Here is a 20,525-nt window from a genome sequence, read left to right as displayed (position 1 = left end):
GGAAGCATGTAGAAATACCTCTTCTAAAGATAGTGGCTTTCTACCAGTCTGAATACAGGATTGCCTGTCAGTAACTGAGCTGGTACTCTAGTAGGACCTGCTAAATTAGTGATGCAGGCTTTTGGGGTGAATACCTGTCTCCAAGTCAAAATTTTCAGTGTCTCCAACAGAGAACGAATTTCACTGGCAGAAAACATCCAGATTTTGCCTAATAGTAAAAAAATTGCAGTTAAAGTCAGGAGTGTAGCTTATACTGTTGAGAAAGCTTGGCTTGAGGGTCTGACCTGAGCCTTCCTGGAGGGAGTAGGGGAATACTCTCACTTGAGGCAGGATGGAGAATGTATTAGTTCCACAACTATTAAAAATATTCCTGGAAATAGACCTACATCTGATTTAGCACTTGCTTTATTCTGACTGCATTCTGCTGGTTAGGGGCTAAAGAATTTTCACTGTGTTACTATGGCCACATGTGTTTGTTTGGTACACAGCAGGTGAACTTTTCAGATGAGGAAGAGGGTGATAATGCTTTTCTCTTGTACTGATGCAATACCAACTGTTTCCTTTAGCAAAGCAAATATCTCACTGAGGTGTGTAGTCCAAAACACCTGAGGTGTTACACAGAACCAATTTCAAGAGAATGTTTTTTCCATGCAGGAGTCTTAACACCATCAGGAAAAGTGGTTTTGCATGGGGAGTCTTCTTCAAAGTCATGCTTGGCCATCTCCGTAGCCTTCAGGAGCTGCCGCAGCAAGGCTGCCCCACTCTGAGGTTGTTAGTGATTCTTTCTGGTGAAAGGTCTAGTTATTTCACAAACCAGTATCCTCAGTCCTCAACACTGAAACATCCATTAGTGGGGAGATCTTCCCCTCTGAAAACTTCTGCTGCAGCTCTTTCCCTCTTGAACTTAACAACAGCCTTGAGCAGAAATCAATCTGTTCTGGGAAAATTCAGCATGTTTATCAGCACAAGGGAGCACAGCTGAGAAAGGAAATGTCTTTGAAACCACAGCCTTTGGTGCTCAAATATGTCTATGCTGGTGGGCGAAAGGGTGTGAGGCCATCTGAAAAGTTAAATATGCTCCTATATTTCTCATGGTCTTCTCTCTGGTAGCAGGTGATTACATAGGTAAACAGGCTTCAGGAATTTACTGAGGGTCTTCCTGGCTGCCTACAATTTCAATGATGTTGAATTCTTTTTTGCTCATGGCTTTTTGCAGTAGATGGGCATTGTCATTTCAACAGAAATTAAATTCCTTTTATCTAATTGACTTTTCTTTTTATAAGCTCCTATTTAGGTAGTAAAACTCCCATTTTACTGACAAGTAGGGGTTAAAATGTAAAGGGGTGAAAACAATGTAGTGTGCTTTGCTCTGTTGCCTTCCTAGGTCATAAATAATGCAGCAACTTTCTCTTTACAGTAGTACTGCTATGTGGTGGGCTTGTGATGAAGTGTGTGGCATTGTGAAAGCTTAAGTGGAGCAGAGAAAATCTCTCCTCTCCAGGGATGTTTGGTATTTAGATTGGACTTGATGATCTCAAAGGTCTTTTCCAACCTTTCATTCTGTGATTTTGTAACTCTGAATCCCAGGAGTGAAGAGTCAAAGGTTGTGGCTGTTCTGCTCTCACAGCTGTTCTGGGTGGCAGGGAATTAACACATTTCTTTAGTTGTGGCCCTTAGGAGCACTTCCCTGTTTCTGTAGCCTTAACCTGCCCAGCCAGAGCTTTGTGGATTACAGGAAGTGCTGTGCCAGAGGTAGGACAGAGGAGTATTTGTGCTGCCCCTTTATCCTGTGACTGCCTGGGCACTGCTTTACACAGCAGCCGGGCATCCTGGCTCCCAAAGAGTTTCCAGGAGTCTGGGTGTGATGTAAAGTTGTAACCGTCACTTGGAAAAAGTGACAGTGAGGCTTGCAGCAACCAGCAAACACTCTTTGGATTAAACAGGATGCTGCTACAAAGGGTTTGGCCACCCTGCTTGCTCTTGCAAAATATGCAGGTAGTGGGATTTCTGACTGGGAAAGGTCAGCCCTGCTCTGGTGTGTTGCCTTGTGACAGTGGCAGAGGTTCTCTCCTTCCACAGCAGAGCACCCCAGTTGTCCCTTGGGGCAGAGGACACTACAGGTGCAAGGGCTGTCTGAAGCCCCAGAGGTTAACCCCTCTGAGAGTCTCCAACCCTTCTTGCTGCCTAAAATTGTATTTTAGGGATGTGTTTCTTTGCAGCAAGGTAAGAAGAAAGCAGAAGGAAACCTTGGGTTTCCACAAAGAAGTGCCTGTCAGACTTTGCTGAGGACAGGCTGAGTGTCCCTGAAGCAGCCTTTCAATTGAGGCACCAGCAGGTTAGAGGGGGTTGTTTGGGTTTTGATGTTTCATTGTAGTGTCCCAGAGCAGGTTCCTTCAGACATGGAAGTGTTTGAATGAGGCTTTGCAATATCAGGGGCTAAGCAAAATGTTGATTTTTTAAAAGTATTTTTTCCACATTTCCCTGGAGGTCAGGAATTTGCCAGATGCATGGGAATGAGGTTATGCTAACTTGGTACAGCAACCCTGGTGGAAGACTTCTCACTTGACCCAGAATTCATGCTATGTTCTCACTGCCCAGTGTTCTGCATTCTTGCCATAGTGGGTTTGACTAATCTTTGCCTATGACTCAGAATGGAGATGTGTTGGGAACTGCTTTAATTTTTTATTTCCTTTTGAAAAATGAAGTGAAAGTTTATCAAACTATGGTTACATGGGAGCTTGGCCAGTCAAATGAGGAAGTAAAACCTTCCTATAAAATGAGTTCTGCCCACTGTACTTATTTGCTCTCAGTTGACATCAGCCATACCTCTAAATACAAGCTGGTGACTTCCTTGTGAGCCTGGTACTGCTTTGAATCCAACTTCTGGCTGCAGGATGGTGGGACGACACTGCTGGGCCACAGAAAGAACAGCTGCCAGGTAAGGTGCAGAGCAGGAGGGATTACCTGTGAGCACAGCTCGCTCCCTGGGGAGCTTTATTTGGCTTTATTATTTTTAGCAAATGGACCAGGGAAGGTGGGAAGAAAAAGGCAAATCTATTCTTAATCATCAAGATAACAGATGACTGGTGTTGCTATGAAGAGTTTATGAGCATCTGTCATTTGTGAAAATAAAAATTCTTATTTTTCTGAAGGTAGAGCAGCTCATCTGCTTTCAGGGAAACACCACATGGCAGGGCTTAAATGGGCTGTCAGTCTTAGGTGGTTTGCAGTGTTATTCTCAGGGGTGAAGGAAGAAGAGGGGTGAAGTGGTCCAGCCCTGAGATGTGAGGGGCAACACTATGGTGGCAGAGAGCTGTAGCTGTGCTCCTTGTGCTGCTCAGCATGCACATGAACTTTAGAGAAGACCTAAACCTGCTCTGCATTGACCAATGCCAGGTCTGTCTGGGGCTGTGTGCCCTCTCTGCCTCTGCTTGGGCAGAATGGGCCTTTGGGAGGGACTTTGAGGAGCCCTAACTCCCTCTGAGTCAGACTGGTCCTTATTGTGGTTCTGTGGCCTGAGGCTGCTGGAGGTGCTGCTCTGACTGGTCAGAAGAAGAGCAAACACCAGGTGAAAGGACGAGGAAAAATTATTCTTCAAAGTCATTCAAGATGTAGTAGTTACCACCACTTCTTTGGAAAAGTGTTCTTAATTACAGTTTTCTAATTGTAAAGATCTGTCAAATTATACCAAAGGCAGAAAACCATCGGAGGTCTTTTGATCTTTTGGTCAAAAGTGCTCGTTGAAATATTAACATTCTAAATGTTAAGATTGAAATAGAATTTTGGAAACTTGACTGAAGCCATTTCTTCTGTGTGTATATATCCATAAGAGGAGTCACAAAACCACGGAGGAGTGCTTTTTAATCTAGAACATCGGATGGGCACACCATTATCTGTGGATAAATTATCCTATGAAATGAGAAGACTTTGGCTTTCAGTGGAGTGAGAACAAAAACAGCTTCCAGCGGGATCAGCTGAGATAAAGAGAGGAAAGTAGCAAGAGGAAATCTAAGTAGTTTGCAAATGAAGGTCATAAAGTTTATAGATGGAATTTCACAAGCTGTTTGTGATAGGAAAAGCTGTACTCTGTGATACATAATTTCTCCTCTTGTCATGTTTTTTGTGCTGGTTATAAGCAGCCAGCTGACCTGCTGGACTTGGGCAAACTCTTGACTGTGTACTAATGTGTAAGCCAAGGATTTTATTGCCCTTTAATTCCCCCTTGAGAAGGGTGACCTCAGTGTTTTCTGTGACCGAGGCTTCAATCTCAGTTTTCCCAAATTGTTCTCTCTGTGATGAAAGCCCTGCAGTGACTGTGTCACCTATTTTTAGTGTTTGGCCATGCTGCAGCAGAAGTCCAGTGTTTAACTTTGCAGAATTACCATATTGCTGGTGATGGCTGGTGCCGCATCACATCAGCCCCAGGCAGCCATCCCCAGCTCAGCATTTCCCATGCTTACCAAGCCAAAGGGATTCACTGCTTGCACAGAAGGACCAAGCCTTGCAAAAAGCAGCAGGGGGGCGGGGGGGCTGAAAAGAAAAAACATCAGACTAGACAGAAGTACAGGTTTGAAAATCATAGTAATGGCTATTAAAATATGTGGTAAATGTTTTCTTTTCAACCTGGAGACAGATACTATTTTAATTAACAATAGTTTGTTTTTTAGAATCTAGGATTTTAAAGAAAATCAAGTAGTACACTTTAAGTGTTTGGAGCCACTGATCACATACCTAGAAGCAGGTTTTACTGTGGTGATAGCTCAGATGTCTCTGCTTCTGGTTTATTTGGTGATGTCAATGTATTTCAGCTCAGACAGTAGCTGTTTCAAAGATGAGAAAACATTTCAATAATGAAAAAGCAAATACATTTTCATCTTTAGTCAATGAATTAAAAACAAGGGTTAGATATAAAAATTGTTACAGAGTGCACTGTGAGGAAAACAGTTACTGACTAAAATAAGCAATGCTTTAATTTAGATGGAAAAATACACATGGTAACTGTTTTCCCCTTACAGTTATGACATATATAGGTACGTTTTATTCTATTGAGGCTGTTTGTTATTTTTGACCAAGTGCCAGATTTCCCCCAGAGTGTACCTGAAATTTATAAAGCTACATAGAGAAGTAAAGATCAAAGTTTCACGAGGTGAGGTTGTAACCAATTATCATGTTTTCCTGCTAAACTAATCAGTTTTAAATTAACTGAACCCAGAGTGGATTTCTTGCCCACAGCCTGAGAGGGTTCTTATGCCTTGGGGAGGAGCTTCACTCTGAATCCTCTCCCATTTGCTTGTTTCCAGTACCTCCATGCCTTCTTCCACATGGTTTCAGCTTCTGGCTCCTGGGGTGGCCCACTGTTGGGCAGGGAGTTGCTGGCAGGATGGGAAGGGGAACTGGTGGGTCAGGATGTGGTTCTGGCTCTGGGCTCAGCACAGAGGTGGTTGTTTGGTCAGTTAATTCTGCATCTGACCACAGTCAGAAAAGGGAAGAGGTCACCCTTACGTCCCTCATGTGGTAAAAAGAACCAGCCACAGTTTTTAACCAGATAGCACCAATAATTGCAGTGATGTGGCAGGAGATGCTTCAGTGCAAGCAAGCCAACAGTGACTGGCTTGACAGATGAGTGTATGTTCTTCTGTGTCACACTTGTTGGGCTTAGGCAGCTCTGGATATCCCTGACTATGCTGCTCATCACTTTCATTCACTGGGTAGACCAGAAATTTACATGGTGCAGCTCTGCAGAATATGAAGTACGTTTTTGCTACTTTTGCACGCTAATTTCTGAATTACCTTGACAATAAACATAAGCGAAACTGAAAGTGCTTTCTGGATCACCTGCTTCAGAGCACCTGACGGCTTTTGAAAAAACAAGCTGCTTCTCTGAAAATAAAAGCCCTCACTGAAATAGCAAGTAACAGGAAAAGAGTAGTCAGGCATCATTAGAACTGATGAGTGACAGAATTTCAGAATTTATGTCTGTATACACATGGACAGACACACAGCAGGAAAAATAAAACTATTTTTAAAAATCAGTTTCCAGATACTTTGCAAACAGCATGTTTCCCTAAACTACTGGATGAAATTTGCCATACTTAAGTTGCTATGGCATCTGAGCCCATCCAGTAAAGTTTGACAGATATTTATCTCGGTTTGAGAAACTACACAGCAAATTGAAAATCCCCTTTGTGTCATTTCCTGTGAGATAAATCTGAAGAACCAACTCATGCATGCAGCCTGCGTACAGGCAGCCTGGCACAGCTCACCAAGTAAGGTGACACCTGTCTGACATAATGTTTGGAGAGTGACGAATGTTGCATGGGACACTCTGGTGCTTTTATAATTGAGAGCAGACTAGAAAAATGCTTAAATGCTGAGAGAAGACTGGACAGTCTACTCAGAGAGAAGAGAGCTAATTTGCTGGTCTCTGCTGTGCACTAGGCAAAGAACTGAGACAATTGCATGTTCTTCCTTAATGCTTGTGTTTTGTTGCTGCCAGTCTTTCCCTCCCTGAAGCTGATGCCTGTGGGACACAGTTGGGAAGACAGGATCATCAGGTTTAAAGGAACATAAATGCCTGCTAAAATGGCACTGGCCAGTTCAATTTCTAGCAAAGCAGCACCACCACACTCCAGAAAAGTTTCTGCAGCAGGGGTGGAAGCGCACCAGAGCAAGATGGATTTTTTTTGCAAGCTGGGCTATGGTAAGCAGGACATCTGCAAAGTGCTGAAGAATCTGGGCCAAGAGGCCCTGGAGGACGATGTGCTGAAAGAGCTGATTCGGATGGGGAGCAAACCTCAGGCTCTGGAGAACCAGGCTCAGCCTTCCCAACTAAAGCTTGTTGCCCGTGGATCGTATGGCACCACACCAGGGCTGAAGTGTCTTGGAGAAGATGGAAGTGATTCTTCTGATTCTTTGAGACCCATTGTGATCGATGGCAGCAATGTTGCAATGAGGTAAGCTCTGCTCCCTGAAAGGCATCTCTCTTCCTCTGAAGCTTTTGAACTTCAAAACTGATGTCTTGAAGTGTGTTTTTCCTTCAGGTGAGAGGTGCATTGAATCATTTGACGTATGAACAATTGCTTATTCCTGTTCTTTGGCTGATGCACAGCTTTTAAGGACCTGCTGTCTTGATGCCAATCAATTTGCATGTCGCATGCAATTACTGGTTCACTCTGCATTCTGATCTTTTTAAGGCAACCTCTGTCCACTGTTTGTGGCAGTGTCCCTCCCTTTGAGCTCACTATTAAATTACTCCCTTTTTCAAATGGGCACCTCAGATTTCTAAACCTGAGATATTTCCAGGGAAAATCTGATGAACAGATAGGAAGCCCTAAGGAGAGGGGAAATAACACCAGGTGGCTGTGGTTTCTAACAATATCACAGTTGTACTGCTTTGACTTGCAAGTAAACTCAAAAATCTTCCCAGCTTGTATAATTTTTGTTGGTTTTCGATTTGGCTTCCAGTTTAGCAAAATATCAGGGAATTGATAATTGACTTGTATTGAATAGATTCATTCCCTCCTTAGTCATTCTGTTTCTGGGAAATGTCACATCAACCCATTTTTCTGGCACTGTGAAAGCACTCTTGCAGGTGGGGAGCCTGGTATGTCCCTGTGGATGGGATGTCCAAAGTCAGCAGTGGGTTGACCTCTGTTTATCCAAGCCATATGGAGCCAAGGGTCAAGATGCACTGGCTATCTGTCTGTTTTCTCTGTTAACTTCCCTGTCCACTCAGCAGGGCCAAGCCCATCCCTGCAGACTGGGACAGGGCAAAGGAAGGCTTCTTCCTTCTGTTAGCCATCCTGTGAGATGAGATGAGATGAGATGAGATGAGATGAGATGAGATGAGATGAGATGAGATGAGATGAGATGAGATTAGATATGAGATGAGATGAGACCATATCCCCTGTGGTTAGAGAGAAAAGTGGTCAGGCATCCACAGCAACTAAGCAAATTATGCCATCTTGTGGGTGAAGGCAGAAATCTCGGCCAAAACCAAGAGGCTCCCTGCTCAAGGCAGCTCACCAGGAGTGGGAAATACACAACAGAGCAAACGTGTTTGGTCTTGTCTGGGCCATGAGCTTGGTAACCAAGTGTGAGGATCTCCTGCCCTGCTTTGCTCTTCACCTAAGCTCTTCCTCAGGGTGCCTTTCTTGCCTCTCTGCAAAACTCAGGCAGTGCGGCAGAGCTGATCACCCACCATTCATTGTGCTAGAGTCAGTATTGCCCATGATGGGCCATGGGCTCTGTTCTCAGCTCTCCTGGCACAGCAGCTTTAAGTTTCAGAAAGGCAAAGGTTTTACCGCTCTTCTTAGACATCCCAACCTCTGTCTTGATGAAGACTATGTGGATGATGCAGGATATTGAGCTTTTCAGTTCAGTTGGTGCTGAAAGGGCACAGCCTGGAAGGAGCTGCTTTCCTCTCCTGGCTGCCTTTCAAAGCGGTGCTGAATGGCATTTGCTTTGGCTAATGGGGTAGGCCTGGCCAGTGCTTTCAGTATCCTTGCTTTAATTTTTCTGGTTTGCTGCTGTCAGACAGAGAAGCATTGTTTGCAGGTGTCAGGGGGCAGGGATTCCCTTGCTGGGGAAAACTCCATCATCATCAATACCAACAACCATAGAAGTGCAGCAGAAGCAGCAGTTTAGGAATGAAATAATCAGGTAGTTAGAGCTTCAAGTGGCAGTTGTCTGCATGGAGAAAAATACCTCGAGCATTTATATTTATATCTAAGGATTGTTGTTTCTGGACCATTTTGGAGTTGGCATTGAGGGCCCACAATAGAGTGTGAGGTTTTGGAAAGGATATGCCCCAGGGTAATAAAGCAACTGGCTTGGCAGTCTCCAACCATCAATCAGCCTACGCAGAGAAGCTGAATGGAAATAATCTTGCCTTCAGCCAGTCTCACTCACCAAACATCTCAATACACTTTGTGTTTCCATCAGATGTAATGAGGAATTATGCTGCCTGCCAGCCTACCCATGGGAAGTTTAGCAAGGCTGGTGGAAAAAATAAACGGAGTTTTGTTCATATGAAAAGGGAAGTGTCATAACCATATTCACTGCACACTGAAGAGGCTGCTATCTCCTCTAGTGCTTGCACTTACACCTAGTTTTAAAGTTGTGGTTTCAAGCTAGATTTCCTAGGCCTTTCTGGCAAAGCTTTGGCTGATGCTGTGTCTTGACCAGGTGGAGATGGGGCCATTTCCAGTTTTAAAAAGAAGTTGGAATGCCTAAACTTCCTCTCAAATGAGTTAGAATGGCACAATTTTTAAAGGACTTGCTGCATACTAATGAGAGATAAACTGTTGGGGTCACAAAGATGCCAAATTGCTGCTTCATTTTCTGAGAGATGGGCTCTGCTGGTCTGTGACCCAAGTGCAGTGTACCCTGTTGCTGTCAGGAGGGAGAGATGAGAGTGAGTTATGACAGATCACGGATGGTTATGGTCCATGGACTCCAGGGTTGCGTGGGAAAGGTGACTGACAGGAACGAGTCTGTGCCCACACAGGGAGGATGGAAAGCTCTGAGGGCCCTGCTCCATTGCACAGCAGTCACTGGTGTTGGGTGGGGATGTGGAGCCCCCCACACATGTACAGACTCATTCAGATGGCCCCCAGGTCTGGCTGTAGCAGAGTAGCAGCAGCTGGATTAGGTGATAACGCTGAGGAGCAGTTCCAGATGCCTCATCTTCCTTGTTTCACTCAGCCTTTTGGCTGACACACTTGTGCTTGAGTACTTTACTTTCTGCACTGGGGTACACCTAGAAGTGCCTTCCTAAAGCTCACAGGATTATATATGCAAGAAGTTAATATTTAAGAAAGCTGTTGCTGAACTTTATTTGAGTCGTGGCATCAAAGATATGCCTTTTAAAGGCAGTTATCTAAAAAATTAATCCAAACTTCCAATTCAATGATCCAGGAGATGTTATGAGTATCCTGGGAAGATCATATCCTTTTAAAACAAACAGAACAGCTGTTCTAAAATGGAAATTAGATATGTCAAGCACTTCAGACCATTTATTATTGCTAAGGGTTTAAAATTACTTCCTATTGCCTTGGAAGCTCTTAGTAGGCAGCCAGGTTTCTTCCTTCAAATTGTGCTAATTTTTCATCTGTGGTCACCATTTCAGGACAGAAACTTTTATTGGGTGTAAAATGGAGCTTTGGTTATGAGGCTGGTGTAGAGATTCATCCTAGAGATGAATCCCTGGGAAGTGGAGGTGGAAGACTCTTTAAGACTGCAGCATCACCCTTGGCAGGTCGGTCAGTGCAGGGTGTGCAGCAGCCAAGAGAGTTATCCACAAGGGCTTTTTTGCAGAGGTGAAAGCCTGAGTGAGACTGGCATTATTATGCAGAAAGGTCAAAGTATATGGATGAGTATTCTGTAGATACTGTGAAGGCACTTATCCTTTTAGGACTTTGTGTACTGTTTATCTTAGTTTCCTTGTGCAGAGGTTCCTTTACATATACACTGCACCATAGCTGAATTTTAGATGAGTGAATGCCAAGCAGTAGGAATTTTCAGGAAAGTTGAGACATTTAAAAGGATGTCATCCCTAGCTGTTTTCCTCGAAGTTATTTTCTGTCTTACGTTGCATATTGAATTCTTCAGAATCCACCTTGCTGGCACTTCTAGAACACTTGTCTTAGGGCTTTCCTGCCTCTCTGTGCAACGAAGAAAATATCCATCAACTAGAGCAAGATAAAAGTGGGCCTGAGGTGCCTGTGGCCATTTCCGCTTATGTCCCTTTTTTGGTTCTCTGTCTTTCCTATCCTGCCTCTTACAGTTTTTCTTGCCCCATATTTTGGCTCGGGTTTCCAAAAAAGATCACCAGGGGAGTGCCCTGTGGTCACACCTGCAGCCACTTCAGCCATTAAAATCTCTAATGTCCCTGTAACCACAGAAGAAAATTTTATTTGTCAGAGAAGAACCTCATGGTTTTCTGCTTGTGCAGGAAGAAACTCTCACTCCTCAAACCTTTGTCAGACAAGGCATGTGAAGGGTTTGACAAGGCCAAAGATCTTGGTACTTTAGAACTTGAGTCTATCAAGATACAGATGGAAGGAATGGGCTTGGGTTACAGAAATGGGGGGATAGGATACCTCTGTTTTTTAAGCATGTAAACTGTTTCAGATAAATATATGCCTCTGCTAGAGGAGGTGTTTGGATCTGTCCCACCAGGACACCCTGCCAGGTTGTTTTCTTGGAAACTAGTGAATGACACAAAAGCTGTTTATTTTGCCTTTTCATTACTGGCTCAGTTAAAGAGAACTCCAAGCTTCATAAAAGCTTTGCCTCATCATCCTCTCTCTTTTTGTTTCTGTAGTCATGGAAACAAGGAGGTGTTCTCCTGCTGGGGGATCCAGCTGGCAGTGGATTGGTTTCGCGAGAGGGGGCACACTTACATCAAAGTTTTTGTCCCACTCTGGAGGAAGGAACCCCCTCGACAAGACAGCCCCATTGCAGGTAGGTCACCATCCTGGGTAATTTGACAACCATTAGTTGCAGTTTGGAGACAGAGGGGGTGTGAGGAACCTGGTACAGTTTTTTTCCCAGTAAAGACAAGCACAGTGCAAGTTGTGTATCGGGCATCCCTCACTTAAATGAGTCATTAAATCATTGCCCCATTCAGTGCTCCTGGCTAGCAGCTAAAACTGCTTACAAGGCTTTGTTACACTGCTTTAAACCTTCTGCTTAACAAGCACAAGGTGCTGCCAAGCTGAGTTAAAGGAGTTTGTCAGCTTGCAATGAGTCTTTTGAGGCTTGCCAGGAGACAGTGATGTTCATTACTGCCTGACTATTATCTGTCAGCCTGTACCCACCACAGAGGGTGCATGGGTTTCCCTTCCAGGAGAAGAAAATGCATCAGCAGAAGTCTGTGGAGGGGAGTGAGACTCTGTCTGGAAATAGATCAGCAAGGTTTTTGCCAGCAGCTTGGTATCTGCAGATGAGGCAGATCTGCCTTCCTGCAGAGAAGGAAGAGGTCAGAGCATCCTCAACAGCAGCAAAAGAAGTTTATTTACGTATTCTATCACACATGTTTTATCTCCAGGTAAAGCTTACATCAGGGCTGGTTATGAGCCTTCTGGCATCTAGCATGGTGAAAAGAGCACTGCAGGGATTCTGTATCAGTCTGGTGTAGAATTCAAGGCATTCTTTACAGATAAGACTTAGAAATTTAAAAGGGTTGTCTCAAAATTTCAAGTTGACGTTTTTATAAAAGACCTTATTTTCAAGTTGCCAAATGACCACCAGATATCACTGCATCTGAAAATCTGAAACCATGAGTTTCCTAAACTGTTAAAATATCTTTAGATTCCGGTAGGTTTCTAGCAGATGCTCGAGACCCGATGGTTGAAACAAATTAATTAGTTTCTCTTTTACTTTTTGCTTCCCTCATCAACTTCTGCCAATCCTCCCACCAGATCAGCACATTCTTGCGGAGCTGGAAAAGCAATCAGTCCTGGTGTACACCCCCTCTCGGAAGGTGAAAGGCAAGAGGGTGGTGTGCTATGATGATCGCTACATAGTGAAAGTTGCTTATGAGAATGACGGAGTCATTGTTTCCAATGACCACTACCGGGATCTCCAAAATGAAAACCCCGAGTGGAAATGGTTCATTGAGCAGCGACTACTCATGTACTCTTTTGTCAGCAACAGGTAAGAGGTGGATGGTGCTACAGAATTTAGAATTTAAGCATTATGGGCCAAATCAGCTCCAGCATCAGAGTACTTCCCGCCAGTAGCAGAATACCTGAGCCTTTTATGAAAGGAATTCACTGCAGCTTTTCTTATCTCATTTCTTTGGTTTCCTACTCCCTCAGCTTTGGTCTTTTTGTCACTCTTCTATGAACTTTTCTACTTGAATGGCAGCATTAGTGACCAGCTTTGCTTCTTTCCAATCCAACTGGCGATGTCAAACTAAGAGTTGGTACCTTTTAATTTCTATTTCCTGTAAGAAGCAGAATTAAATCCATGAGAGGAGGCTGGCTGGCAGTATTTCTAATTCCCCTACGTGACAAAATAGGCCTTTACCCTGTGTTTCTATGAGACAAGAAGCTGGTTTCTCTGGCATTTCACAATCCCTGCTGAGAGAAGGATTTCATTCAGGTGCTTGCACCACGCCTGCGAGGCGGAGCTGAGCGCTCAGTCTGTTCACACTAACCTCTCTTCCCTCCTGAGTTTCCTGATAGCTGAGTCCAGGGGAAATGCACTTCACTGGGACATCACAGGCATGTGCTTACATCCATGATTTTTTTTTAACTTTTCCAGGTTTATGCCTCCTGATGATCCATTAGGCCGGCATGGACCTACCTTAAATAACTTCCTCAGCAAAAAGCCAGTGCTTCCTGAGAAGAAATGGCAGCCTTGCCCTTATGGTGGGTTTCTCCCCAGGCTGTGAACCGCCCCCTGCTTCCCAGCAGTGCTCTCCCTCAGCTAGAGGCCATGGCCACGTGCTGTTCTGCTTCATGTGCTAGAAACTGGGGTTGGGGTTGCTCAAAGGTGTGCTGCTTTTATCCTCTCCTGCTGAAGTGGCTCCAGCCTCAGAGAAGGCAGCAGATGTTTCTGGCCCCTCCATCCTTGCCTGCACACAGCACTCATGGGCACCGTGGCTGCGCTGAGCATCCTGTCTGCACACACTTCTTTCTCACTTGGTCGAGTGGATTTTGCTACAGCATTGGGAATGGCCATCCAAACACTTTCCCGCTCTCCCCTCCCATCAGCCCCCTAGCAAAATGCAGGTTTCTCAGAGGTAAATCCCTATGCTATTTTTAAAGCAAACTTTTGTAGCAGCAGCCTCCCAGCCCACCGAGTGCAGGAACTGAAACATGAATATCAGACACTCCCAAAATAGCAGAGACTTCCTTTCACTACTGCTTCACCCTGCTATTAATATCAGCAACATTTAAATCTGGAGTCAACAGTAGTGAGTTTGAAAATAGCACTTCCCCTTTGTTTCTGTGTTCATCGCACACAGTGCTGGGGAGAAGTGATGTGTGCATTACCTGATGTTGATGCAGTGACAACTTCCTGTATGATTTGTTTTTCTCTCAGGTAAAAAATGCACCTATGGCAATAAATGCAAATTTTACCATCCAGAGAGACAACATCAAGCTCAGCTTTCAGTTGCTGATGAGCTCAGGGCCAAAACAAAGGTCCCATTAGCCCTAGGGAAAGAGGAGGAGAGGTGTCAGTGCTCACCTTACGAAGCCAGAGGAGAGCCTGCACCCTGCAATGCCTGCATGGAAACTCTGCGGGAAGCCACAGGCTGCTCTGGGCCTTCCTGCTACCGGGGCAGGTCCCAGGGGAGCTGTTCTGAGCAGACATTCTGTGCCTGGGCCAGCAGTCCTGGCTGTGACCTGGGGCTGGATCAATGCTTGGCACAGCCGGAGCCTCTCCTGGAGAGGATGTCAGCAGTGTCCATCAGTGAAGACACCTGTGGCTGCAGCTGGACCCTGTGCACCTCTCAGGACACAGGGGGCATGGACAGCCCTCACCCCGGCACTGACCTCAGGCACAAACTGATGTCACTTCGTCACCCCCAGGGCTTGGACCACAGAGGCTCAACCAGGTGCCCTTGCCAGCAGAGAGTGCTCCCACCTGTGCGAGGCAGGGTGTGCCCAGAGCACGGCTGGGCTCAGGAGCACCACGGCGTGCACGGAACAGGTCACGGGAGCCACTCCATCCCTGGTGGTGCTCAGCACAAACAGGGCCTGGAGACCCAGCACCCTGCTTTGCTGCAATCCACAGCTCTGGCCCCTGACAGGCTTCCCCTCTACAGTGAGAGCCAGCTGCAGCAGCACCGCTGTTTCCACAGCCAACCCTCAGGGCAACCCTTTCAGTCAGATTCCAACAATGGAATGGGCTTATTCCAGAAAACTCATGCTTATTCCAGTGTCTCTTACAGGGGCTACTGGCCCAGCCCAGCTGCAAGGCCACCTTCTGCCCGGCAAATGAACATACCCAGGGAGCTGTGCTCCCCTTATCCTCACTGTGTGATGAGCCGGGTCATGACTTTGTATCCCAGTATCCAGGATAAGGGGACTGGAGCACCTCCCCTATGAAGACAAGCTGGGGAAGTTGGGGCTGTTCAGCCTGGAGAAGAGAAAGTTGCATGGAGACCTGATAGAAACTTTCCAGTATCTGAAGGGAGCCTACAAGGAAGCTGGAGAGGGACACTTAATCAGGAACTCTAGTGACAGGATACAGGGGGAAGGCTTCAAACTGAGAGATGGTAAATTTAGATTAGATTTTAGGATTAAATTCTTAATTGTGTGGGTAGTGAGACACTAGAACAGGTTGTCAGAGAAGTTGTGGATGCCCTGTTCCTGGAAGTGTTTAAGGCCAGGTTGGGTGGGGCTCTGAGCAGTTTGGACTAGTGGAAGACGTCTCTGCCCATGGCTGCAGGGGTGTTGGGACTGGATGATCTTTTATGTCCTTTCCAACTCAAACAATTCTGTGATTCTCTGATAGTGCCTGTTGGACTTTAATGATTCAAAGACACAGAAACTTGTGAAACCTCCAGAGCAAACCATTCCAAATAAGCACAAGTCCTAGGGCAAGAAGATGCTATTCTGAGGCTTAACTAAGTGTTTTTAGAGGGTGTTATGGCAAGGATTAGAGCTGCTCCAGGAATACAAGTATAAGCATCAAGTCAGGGCAAAGGCTGTCATCTACGGCAGTGGGGTTACATTCCACCTGTGAAAGAGGACAGGAGGGCTCAGGGTTGCTGGGCTCTCAGCATTTGGACCTCACTGGTGACTGGATTCAGGATGGCACAGACTTTCATTAATACCCTGAAACACTAGACATGTTTTTAGAGTCCTGACCTATTTTCCAATTTCTGTAAAAGAACCGTGGTCCCCAGTCCCCAGTAAAGAGCTCTCCCAAGACCTGCCTGTCACTCCTTGCTCAGCCAGCACAGAAGATGATTTGGCCTGTTCCCCCAGCTCAGGGCTGTGATCTCTGCCAGAAGGCAGCTTTGGGTCCCTGTCATCGTCTGATTCAAGCCCAACCCCCTGTCAGTGAGCTTTCAAAGCTACATCTCATGCCTCTAAATCAAAGCTGAGAACACACAGAAATGCTAGCAGAGGGGCTGGAGGTGCACCAGAGCACCTGAAGGAAGACACAAGTACATTTCCCAGAAAAGGGACACACACAGCATAAATCAAAACAGGGAAGTAATCTTCAGTGTAAGTCGGGGTTGGTAATAAAAATCCAGAAGTTCAAATGATGCTGAAGAGGGAAAAAACCCCACAAAACAAAAAAACCCCAACAAAATAAAACAAAACAAAAACAAACAAACAAAAAAACAAAAAAACAAAACAAAAAAAAGCAAACAAAAAAACTTGAGTGTCTCCTGTATTGAACAAGAAACAGATTGTTGACTTAACCCTTAATTACTAAATGTGGCCCCATAATGCAATACAGCAAACTATGTCCTGTTAAGACAGGTTTGATTTTCAGTAAGCTGTAAAGCTGCTAATCTCCACATTATTCCACTGAATGCTTCAGGTTATAATTCAAATAGTAAGGTTGATCCTGAAGGTTTTTGGCACTATACCAAAATTTAAGTATGTCAGTATGACGTGTTTTAAAATGCTTTAACACATCATAAAATGTTCATCTATAACACTTTGTTCTCAATTATGTCTTCTTTATTTTCTGGGTTTTACTTAGGTGGTGGGGTTTTCTTTGTTGTTATTCTGTTTAGTTTTTTGGTTTTGTTTGCTTTTCCCCCAATCCTCTTAGAACTGATGCTTCAAAATTCAGGTGAGATTTTTCAATCTCTCTGACCCTGCAGTATCTATCTCATTTCTCTGAAGTGCAGTGTTGTTAGTTCCAAGCAGGAGTTAAACAAGTCCTCAATAAGAAGTTGGAATTCTGTTACTTTCACAAAGGTAGCAGTAATTTACCCTTAGTGACATTATCACATGATGCATTTTTTGAAAGCAGTGATAGTTTGACTGGTTTCCTTCTGGAAACCACCACCAGGTGGTTGGTTGGTTGGTTTTGGTTGGTTGGTTGGCTTGGTTTGGTGAGGTTTTTTTTGGTTTTTTTTGGTTTATTTTTGGTTGGGTTTTTTTTGTTTGTTTTGTTTTTGTTGTTTTTTTGTGATGGTATTTGAAGAATCTGCAGAAAATAAGTAAACTGTATCTGTTCAATTTCTTATGCCCCTCTGGCTGACTCCAAGAAACAGCAATTTGGATTTTGGAGGTATGACTTACATTCACAGAACATAACAGCTTTTTCCATATGTCCTATGGATTGTCTGAATGACTTATAAATTTATCCACTACATATTACATAAGGATTAGACGTTGTCTTAAAACAAAACTATGGAAAAAAATTGCTGTGATATGCCTTGAAAAATACTGGGGACAAAGTATGATGCCGAGTGGAAAAACACGTTCCACCCACTCAAACAAAGCAAGTCCCAAATGGCAGCATTCAGAAAACACACACACAGCAGTGGAGCAGGATGCAACTGTATATGTCAACATTAATTTTCATGTCTGGCATGCACGTTACATATTTCAGTACACAAAGCATTTAAAAATCCATAGGAAAATTGGCACACTGCCTTTATGTGGTGCCCTTGGCATGCTGAGAATGTGTACAAACTTTTCCCCTTTTCCTTTGAGGATGACCAGGAATTTGGTGGTTGTTCAAAACCCTCTTGATGTTTAATATTTATTTTTTTCTTTTCATTTCTGTCATATTTACTGAGGAATCTTTTTGTAAAATACATAGAATGTGCAGTCTGGTGAGAAAGTGCCGGAGAAAATAAATCAGACTTTTGCGCTAAACAGAACTTGATTTCTCTTGGCTCTTGCGCTCACCAGAGGGTTTTTTCTCATGGGGATTTTGTTGGAAGGGCAGCTCAGCAGCAGCGCTGTGTCACTGCCTGAGAGGAACTCTGCTGCTGGCCAGGAGCCCACAGAAAGCAGGGATTGTTTCCCTGTTCCACACAGTACAAGCACATCGGGCTCAGGAGCTCCTGCTGCAGGGCCTTTTGCACTTTCCAAAGCAGGGATTTCGATTTGCCTTTGTCAGCCCCTGGAGCAGGGGAAAGGGCTGCCAATAGAAAGGAGGCAGCAGCTCTTGGCCAGAGGGGTAAGAGGCTGTTGCTATTTGGTATCTCTGCTGAGATGCATTTGAGGCCAGCTCTCACTGCCAAGTTGCAAATGAGCACATAAATCTTAACAGGCTCAGAAAACCCTTGATGTTCTTTGCTTTTTGGTTGTCAAGACTTTCAGAAGAAGCTGGAAGCACTGGGAGCAATATTCCAGGAGATGGGTTGCTTTCCCAAGGAAGATTTACAGAGTTGCCAAGTTCATTTTAAAGAAAAAGAAAAGGAAAAGAAAAGAAAAGAAAAGAAAAGAAAAGAAAAGAAAAGAAAAGAAAAGAAAAGAAAAGAAAAGAAAAGAAAAGAAAAGAAAAGAAAAGAAAAGAAAAGAAAAGAAAAGAAAAAGAAAAGAAAAAAAGAAAAGAAAAGAAAAAGAATTCCTCTTCCTTTTTCTACACTCAGCCCTTCCCAAAAAGGCAGAAAGCCAGAGAGCCAGAGACACTCTCTCTTGCAAGGGGCTAGGGAAACTATACACAAATATTTCACTGAAAATCTCGGGTCACCCCTGCAACAGCTCCTCAGCATAGGAAGGGGGAAAGAGGGTGTTCTCTGCAATCCTGGGCACCTCACAGCACCTCTCTCCACCTCTTCTAAAATACAGAAATCTCTTTTTCACAGAACATGGATGACAAGCCTACTGCCGTGGTGAGCTGAGGTACCATAAGAATTAATGCCATTAAAAAATCTATAAAGTAGATAATCTTGCTGGGTATCAAACACTTGTGTTTGCCAATTATTCTGAGAAATTTTGATAGTATTTTAACTCAGTTCCCACAAGAGCTGGCACAATTTATAAGCAAACATTTAAACTAATCAGAAAAATGAAATAGAAGATGACTTCTCTCCTTCTTAAAAAATGTTGGACTGCTAGGGAAGAACAAGGCCTGTACTTCCCTAAGTAAGTGTGACAGACTTTTGCACTCACTGATGTATATACAAGACTGCTGCAGGATCTAGCTATCTATCTGTGGTGCGCTGGTGGGACTGGGATGTTTTGAACTCTCGAGAAGAGTTTAATATTACAGCACCATTAGCATTATTAAGAAGGTGCTATGACTTGAAATTGATAGCAAAGGGGTTTTTTATAGTATTTTAGCCACATCCCTTTTCCACCCCCAGCTGAGCTCACTGCCTTAAAGTCTTGCAGCAGGCTCAGAGGAACTCTTCAATGAGATGTGCTGGTGTGCTGAGTTGGCAAATGCAAATCAAACAGACGTGCAAGTGGAGCAGAGCAGTGAGTGAACACAGAGATTTGTGGGGACAGCACATGTGAGGCAGTGAGCCAGAGAGTCAGGACAATGCATACAGGGCTGGCAGGGCTTTGAGCATGGTCAGGAAATTGGATGATGTGAATGAATGGTGGCATCAGGAACGTTCACCCTAGGCACACTGTCAGCTCCTCTTCTTTCCCTGAGTCAAACTGTTTCCTTGTCTTCCCTTTCTTCTCCCTTTCTTGTCCCATCCTTGTTGGGTTCATGATTTCCATTGCATTACAATTCCCTAGTTTGGGGATTGAAGGGAATTACTAACACTACTGGTTCCATACAGAAGACAAATGGGCATCAGCACACTTGATGGCAGAAGAAAAACATAAACTAGGAGCAGGCAGTAAAATATGGATGGCACAAAAAAATGCCACACTGGACAAACAAGTAGATTTACTCAATAAAAGGACAAAAAGAAATGAAATACAATTAATGAATAGTAGAGCTTGAAGAAGTAAGTACTGAATGTCACATATGGTAGGATGAACCTTGGAAAGGAACTGCTGTGCAAAGTAAGGCTGAAAAAGGTGTGTCTGTCACCCATCTGCACACTTAGAAGGCTGAGCAAAGCAGGCCCAGCTCTCCTGTGGCTCTCAGCTTGCTGAATTTAGAATCTGTAATTTAATATTTGCAGAGACTCCAAACAAGTGAGAAAAGCGCTAAATAAGAATCAGCATCAGCTGTAGTAACCAAATGAGCTACAACACTGAACACAAAGTCAAGACAAAGACAACTTCACCATCTGGTGATTTCATTTCCAGATTAGATTTCGTTTTACTACAGGAATTAAAGTTCTCCTGGCATGGTCAGGAGGAGAGCTGTGTAGAGACCAGAACTGCCTATGAGGACCAAAGAATAACCAAGACTTGCCAAGGGGGGCAGCAGGAGAAGCCCAGAGAAATGTGATGGCTTTTGGTACTTGAAATGGTAAATGGCAAAATGAACTTCATAAATAAAGCCACAGTCTTCAGCTACGGGGAAATCTAAATCCTAAGAAGTACCATGATGCCCTGGCAAAAGTTGCAGTCCATCCCCCCACTGCTTCAAAAGTGGTGCTAAGGAAATTTTTAGTAGGGAAGCAAACTTGACTGAGATTTGTTATTGCCAAAATATACACAGCCATTGGCAGA

At 44.2% G+C, this 20,525-nt stretch overlaps 1 protein-coding gene across 1 annotated transcript; it reads left to right on the top strand.

The window, feature by feature from the left end:
* The first annotated feature begins 6,570 nt into the window (after window positions 1-6,570).
* On the top strand, window positions 6,571-15,065 carry ZC3H12D (zinc finger CCCH-type containing 12D). The gene is made up of 5 exons (XM_062488935.1): window positions 6,571-6,953; window positions 11,327-11,466; window positions 12,426-12,660; window positions 13,273-13,379; window positions 14,056-15,065. The coding sequence occupies exons 1-5, from the start codon at window positions 6,571-6,573 to the stop codon at window positions 15,063-15,065; spliced, it is 1,875 nt and encodes a 624-aa protein (XP_062344919.1).
* The last annotated feature ends 5,460 nt before the right edge of the window (window positions 15,066-20,525 follow it).

The sequence above is a fragment of the Cinclus cinclus genome, chromosome 3 (assembly GCF_963662255.1).
Source record: "Cinclus cinclus chromosome 3, bCinCin1.1, whole genome shotgun sequence".
NCBI lineage: Eukaryota > Metazoa > Chordata > Aves > Passeriformes > Cinclidae > Cinclus > Cinclus cinclus.
Note: the sequence above shows the minus strand (reverse complement) of the source record. Positions and strands in the feature narration are given on the sequence as shown.

What these genes read in the sequence shown, in the direction of transcription:
- ZC3H12D (XM_062488935.1), top strand. Translation starts at nt 6,571, where the DNA reads ATGCCTGCTAAAATGGCACTGGCCAGTTCAATTTCTAGCAAAGCAGCA. An exon ending in ACAAGACAGCCCCATTGCAG is followed by an intron (nt 11,467 to 12,425) that starts GTAGGTCACCAT and finishes TCCTCCCACCAG; the next exon opens with ATCAGCACATTCTTGCGGAG. An exon ending in TACTCTTTTGTCAGCAACAG is followed by an intron (nt 12,661 to 13,272) that starts GTAAGAGGTGGA and finishes TAACTTTTCCAG; the next exon opens with GTTTATGCCTCCTGATGATC.